The following is a 13226-nucleotide window of genomic DNA, read 5'->3' on the forward strand; positions in this document are numbered from 1 at the left end:
CGGCGACCGCCGGTACCGACCCCGCACCGGAAACCCCGGGATGGCGGGGACACGGCCCCGGCGACAAACCCCGCCTACAGCGCTGGCCCCGCCCTAGCAACAAGCCCCGCCCACGGTATTGGCTCCGCCCTAGCAACAAGCCCCGCCCTTAGCAGCCCCGCCCGTCGCCTCCAAACGGCGCCGTTGCCCGTGACGCCATCAGTGACGTCATATCGCGGTTCCGGTGCGGCGGGACAGACACGGAGCGGCTCAGGAGGAATCCGCGGCCTTTATTGGGGAGGGGGGGAATGGAGGGGGGTCCCATGGCGGGGGCGTCGCCTCCCGGTGGTCCCGGCGCTGGTCCCGGTGCTGGTCCCGGTGCTGGTCCCGGTGCTGGTCCCGGTGCGGCGGGCCCGGTTCACTCCTCGCGTTTCTTGTAGTCCTGGATGTGGCCGAGCACCCAGGCGGCGGGGACGAAGAAGGAGACGAACACGGCGGCCAAGCCCAGCACGGTGTCCTGCGGGCACAGCGCCGTTACAGCCGGAGCCGCCCCCTCCCCTCCGCTCCCGCCAAGGTCACCCCGCGCCCGCCGCCCCCGCCGCTCCCCCGAGCTCACCCCGGTGCTCACGGGGCTCTGCGCGGGCCCCGAGCGGAGCCAGCGCGGGGCCGGGCCCGGCCGGGCCGCGGAGCGCAGGAGGGAGCGGGCGGTGAGGGCGACCGGCGGCATCATGGCGGCGGCGGCGGCGCTGCTCTCTGACGTCACTTCCGGCGCGCGACTTTAACGCTTTTGAGCCCGCCCCCCGCTTAACCACGCCCTTCATTAACATAAACAGCAGCGCTCTTATGGACTGCGCCGTTCATTAGCATAGCTCCGCCCCTCATTAACATAATCCAATCATATACGTTGGCAGCACATAGGTCAGCCCTCTCGTTAGCATAGCTCCGCCCCCTCATTAACATAAATCAATCATAACATTGGCAGGACATAGGTTAGCCCTCTCATTAGCATGGCTCCGCCCCCTCATTAACATAATTGAGCCATAATAATGTTTCATATATGGACCACGCCTTCCATTAGCACAACCCCGCCCCATATTAACATACTTAGTCATAACACTTCGCCTAGACCATGCCTCTCATTAGCATAGCCCCGCCCCCATATTAGCCATAATTAAACCTTCCTCATTATTATTTATTTATTTATTTATCCCATACAAACAAAACGGCTGAAAAAAAAAACAACGAAAAATCAAAAAAAAATCCCAAAAAAAAAAAACCCCCAAAACTCCCCTTGGCCCCCAGAACCCCGGGGGTCTCTGGGGGGCTCAGGGGGGTCTCAGGGGGGTCTCAGTGGCAGCAGCCGGCGCAGGGGCCCCCCCCGGGGTGGGGGTCCCCAAAGCGGGTGCTGCGGCTCAGGATCTCGTAGGAGGAATCGTCCCCGCAGCAGCCGGAGGCGCCGGGAGAGGAGGCGTCCACCTCGAACCTGGGGGAAAGGGGTCAGGGGGACCCCCAAAATCAACCTGACACCCCCAAAATAACCCTGAACCCCCAAACCTAAACCCACCTCGAACCTGGGGGGGTAAAGGGTCAGGGGGACCCCCAAAATCATCCTGAACCCCCCCAAAATCATCCTGACACCCCCCACCCAAACCCACCTCGAACTTGGGGGGAATGGGGGTGAGCCTGGACCTCCCAAAATCACCCTGACCCCCCCCAAAATCCAACCTGAACTCCCCCAGTGTCACCCTGACCCCCCAGTGTCACCCTGACCCCCCAGTGTCACCCCAGTGTCACCCGTTCCCCCGGACCCCCATGTCACTCCCCCATTGTCACCCCTGACCCCCCCGATGGTCACCCAGTGTCACCCTGACCCCCCCAGTGTCACCCCATTGTCACCCCAGTGTCACCCTGACCCCCCCATTGTCACCCTGACCCCCCCCAGTGTCACCCCAGTGTCACCCTGACCCCCCCAGTGTCACCCCAGGCCAGCAGTGGGAGGGGGGGAGGGGAAAGGCCGGAGGGGGGAGGGGCAGCACCCAAAAAGGGTCAGAAATCCCCAAATCTGGGGGTCCCCGGGGGGGTCCCGAGCACCCACCTCTGTCTGAGCCCCCGCCCGGCCACTGCAAGGACAGGCGTGTCACTGTGTCACCTCTGTGTCACCTCCCTGTGCCACCCCCTGTGCCACTGCAACGACAGGCGCGTCACATTGTCACCTCTGTGTCACCCTCTGTGTCACTGCTGTCACCCCCCTGCCACTGCAAGGACAGGTGTGTCACTGTGCCACCTCCCTGTGTCACCTCCCTGTGCCACCTCCCTGCCCTGTGTCATCTCCCTGTGTCACTGCTGTCACCCCCCCGTCACTGCAAGGACAGGTGTGTCACTGTGCCACCTCCCTGTGTCACCTCCCTGTGTCACCTCCCTGCTACTGTGTCATCTCCCTCTGTGTCACTGCTGTCAGCTCCCTGCCACTGCAAGGACAGGCGTGTCACAACAACTGTCACCTCCCTGTGTCACCTCCCCATGGCAGTGCCAGTCCTGTCCCCTCCCTGTCAGCACTGTCCCCTCTCCATACCAGCTCTGTCCCCCCCGTCCCCCCTGTCCCCTCTGTCCCCCCTGTCCCCTCTGTCCCCCCTGTCCCCTCTGTCCCCCCTGTCCCTCTGTCCCCCCCTGTCCCCCCTGTCCCCTCTGTCCCCCTGTGTCCCCCCCGTGTCCCCTCACTCACTGCAGGGCCTCTCGGAAGAACTGCAGCGCTCCGTGGTTGTGTTTGAACACCGTCAGCATCACCTTCTTCATCTGCGTGCTGGGCACCCCAAACAGCCTGAGCACCCCAAAACTGCCCCGGGCCACCCCAAAACTGCCCCGGGGCACCCCAAAACTGCCCCAGGTCACCCCAAAACTGCCCCGGGGCACCCCACAAACGGCCTGAGCACCCCAAAACTGCCCCGGGGCAGCCCAAAACTGCCCCAATTCACCCCAAAACTGCCCCGGGGCACCCCAACACCATCAGCATCACCTTCTTCATCTGCATGCTGCAGCCAAACAGGGCTGGAGCACCCCAAAAACTGCCCTAATTCACCCCAAAACTGCCCCTGGGGCACCCCACCCCAAAAACTGCTCCACTTCAGCTCCAAATTGCCCCAGTTTCACTGCAGACCCCCTCCATTCCACCCCAAACCCCCCCAATTCCCCCAAACCCCCCCAATTCCCCCAAACCCCCCCAATTCCCCCTGATTTCCCCAAACCCCTCCAATTCCCCCAAACCCCCCAATTCCCCCCAACCCCCCGTTTCTGCCCCACCTCTCACCTGTTGGCCACGAGCTGCAGGATCTGCAGCAGGAACTTGCCCAGCCCCCGGCGCCGCACGCGGCTCTCCAGCTGCACCTCGTAGCTGAGGGACACCCCAAAAACCCACAACTGACAGATGTCACCCCAAAACTCCCAGATTCCACCCCAAAACTCCCAGATTTCACCCCAAAAACCCTCAGACCTCGGGAAAAACCCCATAACCCCCGGGTTTCCCCCCAAAAGCACAAAACGCCCAGGTTTCACCCCAAAGCGGCCGGGTTTCACCCCAAAACCCCAAAACACCGGGATTTACACCCCCAAAACCCCAAAACACCGGGGTTTCCCTCCAAAACGCCCGGGTTTCACCCCAAAACCCCAAAACGCCCTGGTTTCACCCCAAAACGCCCGGGTTTCACCCCAAAACCCCAAAACGCCCGGGTTTCACCCCAAAACAGGCGGGTTTCCCCCCAAAATCCCAAAACGGCTGGGTTTCACCCCAAAACGGCCGGGTTTCACCCCCAAATCCCCGGATTTCCCCCCAAAGCTGCCCTCACCAGTAGAGCACCTCGTCGCCGCACTCGACGTCGAAGCGGAAGTGCGAGAAGGCCACGGGGCGGGCCCCGGGCTCGCGGGCCAGCAGGTACCAGGCGCGCTCGTCCCGCAGCTCCGCCCGCTTCTCCCGCTCCTTCCAGCCCCACTCGCTCTGCTCGTACCTGGGAGCGGGAAACGGGGTTGGTTGAACGTTGGGTTGGGGAGGGGAATTGGGGTTTGGGGTGGGAATGGTTTTGGGGGACATTGGGTTTGGGGGGGGAAATTGGGGTCTGGGGGTGGGACATGGGTTTGTGGGGGGAAACTTGTGGTTTGGTGAGGGGGACATGGGGCTTGGGGGTTTGATGGGGATTTGGGGGGAAATTGGGGTTGTGGGAGGGGAAATTGGTGGGGGAGGGGGAATTGTGTTGGGGGGTGGGAATGGGGTGTTTGGGGAGGGTAGTGGGGGTTTGAGGTGGGAAAATTGGGGTGGGGGGGTAGACATTGGGGTTTGGGGGGAACAATGGGGGTTGGGGGGTGTTAATCAGGGGTTTTTGGGGGCAAATCAGGTGGTTTGGGGGGTGGGAATGGTGGGTTTGGTTATGATGAAATTGTGGTTTTGAGGGTGAGAATGTGGTGGGGTGGTGGTGACAGGTGGTTTGGGGGAACCAACATTTAGTTTGGGGGGGGTGGTGACCTTGTAGCGTTTGGGTGGGCAAACATTTGGGTTTGGGGGGGAAACCGTGGCAAAAATCGAGGTGGGAAATCAAAATCACGGGAACCAAGGAAACCTGCAGCGGGGAAAATCCAGATCTGGGGATCTGGGGTGGGAAAATGCCTGAGGTGTGCAGGGGGGGCACTCACAGGCTCTGCATGTTGGCCTTGGTCAGCTCAAAGGCCCAGTCCAGGGTGGATGGCTCCAGGCCGGACACACGGCAACACTCGATGGACACGTTCAGCCTGCCGGACAGACGGACACCGGGCTTGGGGACACTGGGAGGGTGGGACACCGGGGGACACTGGGAGGGTGGGGACCCGTGGGACACTCGATGGACACGTTCAGCCTGCCGGACAGACGGACACCGGGCCTGGGGACACTGGGGAGGGGTTGGGGACACCGTGGGGACACTGGGAAGGGGCTCAGGAACCCCAGGAACACACTGGGGACACCGGGATCACCCTTGGGGACGCTGTGGCTGCTCGGGCACTCACCCATTCCTGTCGTACTTTTTGAACACCGGGAAGGCCTCGAGGGGATCCCGGAGCTGCAAGAGACCAGAGAGTGCCGAGGGGCAGCGGGGCTGCCAGGGCTGTGCCAGGGCCGTGCCAGGGCTGTGCCCACTCCTGCCACCCTGCCCTGCCCAGCTCCAGGGCCCTGCCAGGGCTGTGCCCGTGCCCTGCCCAGCTCCAGGGCCCTGCCCTGCCCAGCCCGGGTGCCACACTCACTTTGTTGGCAGCCTCCACCTTGGCACAGACGGCTGCCATGGCCGCGCGCTCCTCCAGCCGCCGCTGCTTCTTCTCCTTGGCCCTGCTCGACTTCCTCTGGAACACAACACGAGGTGGGGGTGGGCACCAAAACACCTGGGATTGGCACCAAAACACCGGGGATTGGCACCAAACTGGCACCAAAGCGCCAGGGATTGGCACCAATACACCAGGGATTGGCACCAAACTGGCACCAAAGCGCCAGGGATTGGCACCAATACACCAGGGATTGGCACCAAACTGGCACCAAAGCGCCAGGGATTGGCACCAAACTGGCACCAAAGCGCCAGGGATTGGCACCAAAACGCCAGGGATTGGCACCAAAATTGGCACCCAGCCCTTCCCAGCTCTGCCCACCTGCCATGCCAAAAGTGCTGCCTCAAAGTCATTAATGATCAGATTTAATATTCATGATATTAAAATCCATCAGTGTGGAGCTGCAGGCGGGCAGCGTCCCCAAATCTTGGGGGGAAAAGGGCTTCAGGGAAAAAATCAGTGCTGGATTTTCAGTGAGTGTTGCTGCTGGGCTGATGCACTTTGTAGGGATGGTTCCGTAAAATTTTAGGGGGGGAAAGGGTTTTAGGAATAAAACCAACGTTCAATTTTCAATATTCCTGGGGGGGGTGTTGCTGCACTGTGAAAGGGTTTTGCCCCAAAATCTTGGGGGTTTTAGGTGGGACCAGGAGGTGACAGCAAGCAGCAGCCACATCAAGCTGTTCCTTTGGAATGGTTCTCCCCAAACCTGAGGAGACTGGCGCGAAAAATGTGGGGGATTTCACCCAAAATGAAGGATCCTGCTGGGATCCCTCCAAATCTCCAAAGGGGGACTGGGATTCCTGAGCTTCAGCACCACCAAAATCTAGGGAAATGCGCCCAAAAGCAAAGACTGGACAGGAACAGCAGCGGGGTGGGGACAGGGTCAGTGTCCCTGCAAAGCACATCTGTCAGTGGCTTTGGGGGAATTAAAGTGTTCTGGGGGCTTGGGGCAGCCACCACCTGCTGCTGGCTGGGATGTGGATGCTCAAATCTACACTTTAGGGTCATTTGGGGAAGAAAACGTGGAAATTTTCCAGCAAGGTTGGATGGGACATCATGCACGGTGTCTGGGGAAGCACAAAACCAACTTAGCCCCAAATTCCCCCTCAAATCCCCTCTAGTCCTGAACACCCCTCTCTACACAGCCCCAAATCGTCTTTAACAGCCTCAAATCCACTCAGAAAATCCCACATTTTGCCGTGGGAACCTCACGTTCTCACGAAAACCCTCACAGAAGCCCCAAGAGCCTCAGATAGTCCCAATTTCCTCACAGCAGCATCCAGACCGCTCGCAGAGTCACAAGCATCGTCCTGAGAGCCCCAAATGACCTCAAACAACCCCAAAACCTCACGGAAAGTCCCAAATCTCCACACAGGAGCCCCCAGTCCTCCACGATAGCCCCGTACCACTGAGACGGTCCCAAACGCCCTCACAGAACCCCCGTAAGGCCTCGCGGTGACCTCCCAGCCTCTCAGACGACCCCAAATTCCCTCGCAGAACTCCCGCGTCCCCTCGCGGCGACCCTCCACCAGTTCGGGCGGCCCCAAATCCGCCTCGCAGGCCCCACCCCTGCTCTCTTTTCCCTCAGGCCGAGCCCCCCGGGCGCGGCGCGGTCCCGCTCACCCCCATAATGGCGGCGGCGGCGGCTCCTCACGGCGCGGGGGGCGCGGAGGGTCTGAGGGGGCGCGCGCGGGGGGCGCGCTATTTATAAGGGGGGGGGAAGGGGGGGGAGGGGGGAGCGCCAGGCGCGCGAGCCCGCGGCCGGCGGCCAATGCGCCGGCGCGGAGGGGAAAGGGGCGGGGCGATGGGGGCGGTGGCGCGGGCGGGGCCGCCGCGCGTGCGCGAAAGTGGAGCGGGAAGGGCGGGGTCAGCGGGCGCGTGGCGGCGGCGCGGGGCGCGAAGGCGGCTCGGCGCTGATTGGCTGAGAGCGGAAAGGGCGGGAGCGTGGGAAGCCACGCCCAGTGCTCTGAGGGGAGCGGGGCCGCCATTGTGGGAGCAGGGGGCGCGGAGAGCCCGGTATGGTCCCACAGACCCCGGTAGGGCTGTAAACCGGCCCCAAAAACCCGGTACAGCCCCACAGAGCCCGGTACGGCCCTAAACCGGCACCAGAGAGCCTGTACGGCCTCACAGACGCGGTACAGCTCTAAACTGGCCTCACGGACTCCGTACGTCCCCACAGGTCCTGGTACAGCCCCACAGAGCTCGGTAAGGCCCTAAACCGGCCCCACAAACCCAGTGCGGCCCCAGAGAACCTGGTATGGCCCTAAACCTGCACAAGAGACCCCGTTACAGCCCTAAACTGGCACCAGAGTGCTGGTACAGCCCCACAGCCCCCAGTATGGACTGACAGAGTCCAGTTTGCCACCCGTGCCTGCCCCATAGCTCTCAGCCCAGCCTACAGCTCTGTCCCACAGCTCTGATCCAGCCCCAAACCCTCCCGCAATGGGGTGACCCCACAGCTCCCAGAGGGAAGGGAGGGGGTGATGGGGGATGTGGGGCAGCCCTAGAGAGTGTGGTGGAGGTGGGGATCCCCATGGGCCCCCAGACCCACATCGGGATGGACCCCAGCCCTCACAGCTGCCCCACAGCCCCACATGGAGACAGACCCTAAATCCATGTGGGGACAGACTCAGCCCCATAGGGGGACAGACCCCAGCCGCACAGAGACAGACCCTAAATCCATGTGGGGACAGACCCACAGGGGGACAGACCTCAGACCCCACAGGGGGACAGACCCCAGCCCCACAGAGACAGACCCTAAATCCATGTGGGGACAGACCCACAGGGGGACAGACCCCAGACCCGCCAGCCCCACAGGAGGTCCGACCCCAGCCCCTTTATCCCCCCGCTGCCCCCGGCCCTTTGTTCCCCCCGGCTCCTCCCGGGGGTCCCGGTACCCCCCCCCCCGGTGCCGAGCCCCCCCGGTCCCCCCGAGGCGGCGCGGAGGGGTACGGGGGGCGGCGGGGCCGTGCTGAGGCCGCGGGAGCTGGAACTACTTTGGCACCGGGAGGCGGCGGCAGCGGCCGGCGGCGCTTTGTGCGGGCTCGGCGCGCTCGGGACCCCCGGCACGGCCCCCCCCCGGCCGGGACCCCTCTCCTGGAGCCCCCCGGCTTCTCCCCCGCTCGGGGGGCGCTGCTCCTGCCGGGGGAGGGACCCTCCGGTCCGCCCCGCTCCAATACCCCCGTCCCTGCTTCCCCCTCCCCCCGGATTCCCCACTGCCCAACCTCGGTCCCGCGCGCCTCGGGGGAAAGTTTGGAAAAAGACCGCGCGTCGGGGTTAGTGCTCGGACGGGGGCTGCCGGGGGCCTGTCGAGCGCCGCCCGCGGCCCCGAGGGGCGCTGAGGACCCCCGGGGGGTCTCGGGGGTGGCTCCTGGCGATTGCCGCATCGTGTGATGGAGCTTCCGGCCCTGACGTGGTGATCCGTGTAGCCCGCGAGCCCTCGATGGTCCTGTCCCGCAGCCGCGCCAAGGCGGGGGGCGCCGCGGGACCCCCCCACTCCGAGGACGAGGCCAGCGAGGACGAGCACGCCCACGGTGAGTGACCCCCCCCCAAATAAAACCCAAACTGCGAGCCCCCCACCCCCGGGACACCCCCGTGTGCGCCCCCCCCCCAAAAAAAAAACCCCAGGGGATGTCGGGGGCACCGCGCTCGCCCCACGTGTTTATTTGGGGAGGGGGAGCAGCGCTGGCGTCACCCCCGCCCCCCCCCCGCGGGGTTCGGCCGGGTGGGGGGGACACACGGGGACATTGGGGGGGGGGGAACAAAGCCCCGTCCCCATTGTCCCCGGCCGCCCGCGTGTGCGCGGCCACAGCTTTGTTCGCCGCCGGGGAGGGGGCTCGGCCGCGACCCCCCCAGCCCGCAGCCCCCCCGGGTGGGGGTGGGCGCTGCGAACCCCCCCGGGAACCCCCGGTAACCCCCGGTAACCGCGCACAGACAGCATGATCCGGGTGGGGGCCGACTACCAGGCGGTGATTCCCGACTGCAAACCAGGTACGGAGCTTTGGGGAGGGGTCGGGGGGGGGGGTTCCGGGGGTGTCCCCCCGCCCCCCGTGTGACCCCCGTGCCCCCCCCAGAGAGCCCCGCTCGCTACAGCAACAAGGAGCTCAAGGGGATGCTGGTGTGGGCCCCCAACCACTGCGTGTCCGACGCCAAACGTGAGCCCCCCACCCCCCCGCGGCTGGCCCTGCATGGGAGGGGGGCTTCGGGGGGACCCCCACCCTCTGGTGCCCCCAGAACCTCCCCTTGCCCCCCTCCAACCCTCCCAACCCTCCTTTTTACCCCCTTAACTTCTCCTTTACCCCCCCAACCCACCCAAAATGACCCCAAAACAACCTATCCCTCCCCCTGACCCCCCAACACCCCTCCCTCCGTCCCTCCCCCCCTGACCCCCCCTTAACCTACCTACCCCCCCAGTGGACAGGTACATCGCCATGGCCAAGGACAAGCACGGCTACAAACAATCGAGCAGGTACCAAGCCCCCTCCCCCCAAACCCCCAAATGCCCTCCTGCCCCCCGGGGTGTCCCTAAATGCCCTCCTGCCCACCCTGGGTGCCCCCAAATGCCCTCCTGCCCCCCCTGGGGTGCCCCTAAATGCCCTCCTGCCCCCCCTGGGGTGCCCCTAAATGCCCTGCTACCCCCCCTGGGGTGCCCCTAAATGCCCTCCTGCCCCCTGGGGTGCCCCCCAGGCCCTGGGCATGCTGCTGTGGCACAAACACGACGTGGAGAAGTCCTTGGCCGACCTGGCCAACTTCACTCCCTTCCCGGACGAGTGGACGGTGGAGGACAAGGTTCTGTTCGAGCAGGCCTTCAGCTTCCACGGCAAGAGCTTCGCCCGCATCCAGCAGATGGTGAGAGCCCAGGGCTGCCCCCAGACCCCCCTGGGGAGGGGGCGCCGGGGTCAGCCCCCCTCCCTCAGGGTGGTTGGATCCAGCCCCGGCCAGCGGCTTTTTGGGGCTTTTCTTGGGGTTTTTTTTGGCTTTTGGGAGGTGTCGTTGCTCCCATGGGACCCTCAGAGAGGTTTGGGGGGTCTGGGGGGGTCACAGGACCACCCCCTTACCCCCCCCTCACAGGAGATGGTACATCCCACCCTCTGCTGTCCCCCCCTGCCCACCAGGTGGTACCTCCCCCCGTTTCTGGGGGTTCCCCTGATTTTGGGGGTCCTGACCCCTCCCATTTTTAGGGTTTCTCTGCCATTTCCCCCTTTGCTGTTCCTAGGGGTTCCTGCTCCTCCATTTTTAGGGGTTTTCCCCCTTTTTTTGTAGGGGATCTCAGGGGTCTTCCTGCACCTTCTCTCCCCCATTTATAGGGGTGACTCCTCTCTTCCCCTCTCATCCCTGAGACCAAATCACCCCGTGTGCCCCCCAAATCACCCCGTGTGCCCCCCAAACCCCCCGTGTGCCCCCCAAACCCCCCGTGTGCCCCCCAGCTCCCAGACAAGCTCATCCCCAGCCTGGTCAAGTACTATTACTCCTGGAAGAAAACCCGGTCCCGCACCAGCGTCATGGACCGCCAGGCCCGGCGCCTGCTGGGCCGCCGTGACCGCGACGACAGGTACGGCACCCCAAAATCTACCCTGAACCTCCCCAAAATCCTCCCTGAACCTCCCCAAAATCCTCCCTGAACCTCCCCAAAAACCTCCCCAAAACTTTCCTAAAAAACCTCCCCAAAATTTCCCTAAAGCCTCCCCAAAACCTTCCCCAAAAACCTTCCTAAAACTTTCCCCAAGCTCCCCAAAAACCTCCCCAAAATCCACCCTGAACCTCCTCAAAATCCACCCCGAACCCAAAAACCTCCCCAAAGCCCCCAAAACCTCCCCAAAATCCCCAAATCCCCCCCTGAACCCCCCCAAACTCCCACTCCCCCCTGGCCCCGCAGCAACGACGAGACCGACGAGCACCGACCCAGCCCCGAGGGGGACCCGGAGCCTGCGGACCCCAAAAAAGAGGTTGGGGGGCACAGAGGGGGGTGGGGGGGCTCGGGCGGTCACAGGGTGAAATTTGGGGAGTGGGTTTTAAGGGTGGGGTGAGGAGAAGGGGGAAACTCCCTAAATATGGGGCCAGACCCCCAAAAATGGTGGGGAATCCCTAAAGATAAGGAGGGAGGAGCTTGGGAGGGGAAACTAAAGATGGTGTGGGACCCCTAAAATGGGGGAATCTGGGAATTGGGGGAACCCCTGAAAACAACGGGGGGGGGAGCTGGGGGAGGGTCTGGAGACCCCAAAAATTGGGGAAAACGCCCCAAAAATGGGGCAGGGTGGCGCCCCCTGCTGGGGGGGTGCGGGAGAGCAGCGGCCGGGGCGGAACGTACCAAGCTCCAGGTGGGGGGGGGGGGTGAGTGCTCCGGGGGGGGGTCCCCAGCCATAACCAATTCAAGCTAAGTGCACTAATTAACGAGCGGGCCTAATTAACGCCCCGCCAGGCGTGCCTGGCCAAGGCGGGGCCACGCAAGGAGCCGCAGTACCGGCACCACCCCCCGGCGCGGCAGCGGCGCCGCCCCCCCCGCGGGATGCGCCTGAGCCGCGAGGACGTGGCCGAGGTGACGGCCAACCCCGACCTGGGCGCGCGCGCCCTGCGCCAGCTCGACTGCCAGCTGGTGGCCCTCAAACGGCAGGTGAGCCCCGAGCCACCCCCGGGGACACCCCAAACCCCTCCGGAGCCCCCTGGGAGCCCCCTCCCCAATTCCCAATCAATCCCCGCAGGTGCAGCGCATCAAGCAGATCAACAGCGGCCTCAGGCAGGCGCTGGACGGGGGCCTGGAGGGGCTGCGGCCGCCTGAGGTGGGTCCCTGTGTCCCCACGGTGTCCCCCAGTTGTGTCCCCGTGTCCCCTCAGTCCCCCAAAATCACCTGCACTCACCCCCCAGGGCAACAGCAAGTTCAGCTCCCGCTGGACAACGGACGAGCAGCTGCTGGTGGTGCAGGGTGAGTGTCTGCCCTCATTAGCCTAATTAGCCTCCTTACCTGCCGTGTCCTGTCCCTCACTGTCCCCGTCCCTGTGTCCCTGTGTCCCCGTGCCCAGCCCTGCGCCGCTACGGCCGCGATTTCCCGGCGGTGGCGGCCGTGCTGGGGAACAAAACGGCGGCGCAGGTTCGGAGCTTCGTGCTGGGCCCGCGGCGCCGCCTGGGCCTCGAGCGGCTCCTGCAGGAGCGGCAGGGCCAGGGGGAGCCCCTGGGGGAGCACCACGAGCCGGAGGAGGAGGAGGAGGTGAGGAGGGGCTGGGGGCGGGGCTGGGCTGGCACCTGGTCCCAGTCCTGATCCTGGACTGGGACCAGATCCACACCAGAGCCACTCCCCCACACAATGACCCCATCCCAATCAACCAACCAATCAATTAATCAATCACACCCCAATCAATCACTGACCATGCCCCACCCACACCACAGCCCCTCCCTGGCCCCACCCAATCCCTGCCCTGCCCCACCCAGCCACACCTCTCTCTCCACAGGTGCAGATCACGGGCGTGTCCCGCCCGGCCCCGCCCCCGCTGCCCGCCTCAGCCCCTCCCCCCGGTGCTGCTCCACCCCCTTCACGCCCACCGGCCCCGCCCCCGCTGCTGCGCCCAGCCCCGCCCCCAGCTCCGCCCCCCGCGCTCCCGCGGCCGCCGCCCCCCCTCCAGCCCGGCCGGGCCCCACCCCCGCTGCTCCGCCCTGGTCACGCCCCTGCCGCCAGGCCACGCCCCCCGGCTGCCGGCCACGCCCCACCCCGCTGAGCGCCCCCTGCTGGGCTGGAGGACCGGGGGGGTCCTGGGGGGTCCCAGTTTGCAATAAAGGTATTTTAGTACAGCGGCTGCGAGTGCTGGGGCACTGGGAGCACTGGGGTGTACTGGGAGCACTGGTCGGGATTGAGCCCAGTCCCGTACTAGGAGCCCAGGCCCATACTGGGAACCTAGGCTTGTACTGGGAGCACTGGTTTGGGT

At 64.7% G+C, this 13226-nt stretch overlaps 2 protein-coding genes across 6 annotated transcripts; one reads left to right on the forward strand and one right to left on the reverse strand.

Annotated features, from left to right (window-relative positions):
- Positions 1–249: 249 nt before the first annotated feature.
- Positions 250–7029, reverse strand: NAA40 (N-alpha-acetyltransferase 40, NatD catalytic subunit). Of its 5 annotated transcripts, none has more exons than XM_050987645.1 (9): positions 6937–7029; positions 5239–5334; positions 5005–5057; positions 4657–4752; positions 3819–3977; positions 3284–3367; positions 2702–2779; positions 596–1462; positions 250–496 (listed from the first exon to the last, which is right to left on the reverse strand). In XM_050987645.1, the coding sequence occupies exons 1-8, from the start codon at positions 6940–6942 to the stop codon at positions 1327–1329; spliced, it is 708 nt and encodes a 235-aa protein (XP_050843602.1). In that variant the 5' UTR covers positions 6943–7029; the 3' UTR covers positions 250–496; positions 596–1326. The 5 variants fall into 5 exon arrangements, with proteins under 5 accessions (XP_050843602.1, XP_050843601.1, XP_050843605.1 ...); XM_050987644.1 differs by having other exon boundaries at positions 5239–5373; positions 6937–6999; XM_050987648.1 differs by lacking the exon at positions 6937–7029 and adding an exon at positions 6720–6909.
- Positions 7030–8753: 1724 nt separating this feature from the next.
- RCOR2 (REST corepressor 2) lies at positions 8754–13019 on the forward strand. Its single transcript, XM_050987640.1, is given in 12 exon segments — positions 8754–8846; positions 9247–9303; positions 9387–9467; positions 9727–9769; positions 9990–10161; positions 10740–10864; positions 11189–11258; positions 11708–11923; positions 12012–12089; positions 12175–12232; positions 12330–12514; positions 12756–13019. Coding segments are annotated over 12 exon segments (1440 nt in total). The 5' UTR covers positions 8754–8755.
- The last annotated feature ends 207 nt before the right edge of the window (positions 13020–13226 follow it).

Source organism: Serinus canaria, unplaced genomic scaffold (genome assembly GCF_022539315.1).
Source record: "Serinus canaria isolate serCan28SL12 unplaced genomic scaffold, serCan2020 HiC_scaffold_37, whole genome shotgun sequence".
Classification (NCBI taxonomy): Eukaryota; Metazoa; Chordata; class Aves; order Passeriformes; family Fringillidae; genus Serinus; species Serinus canaria.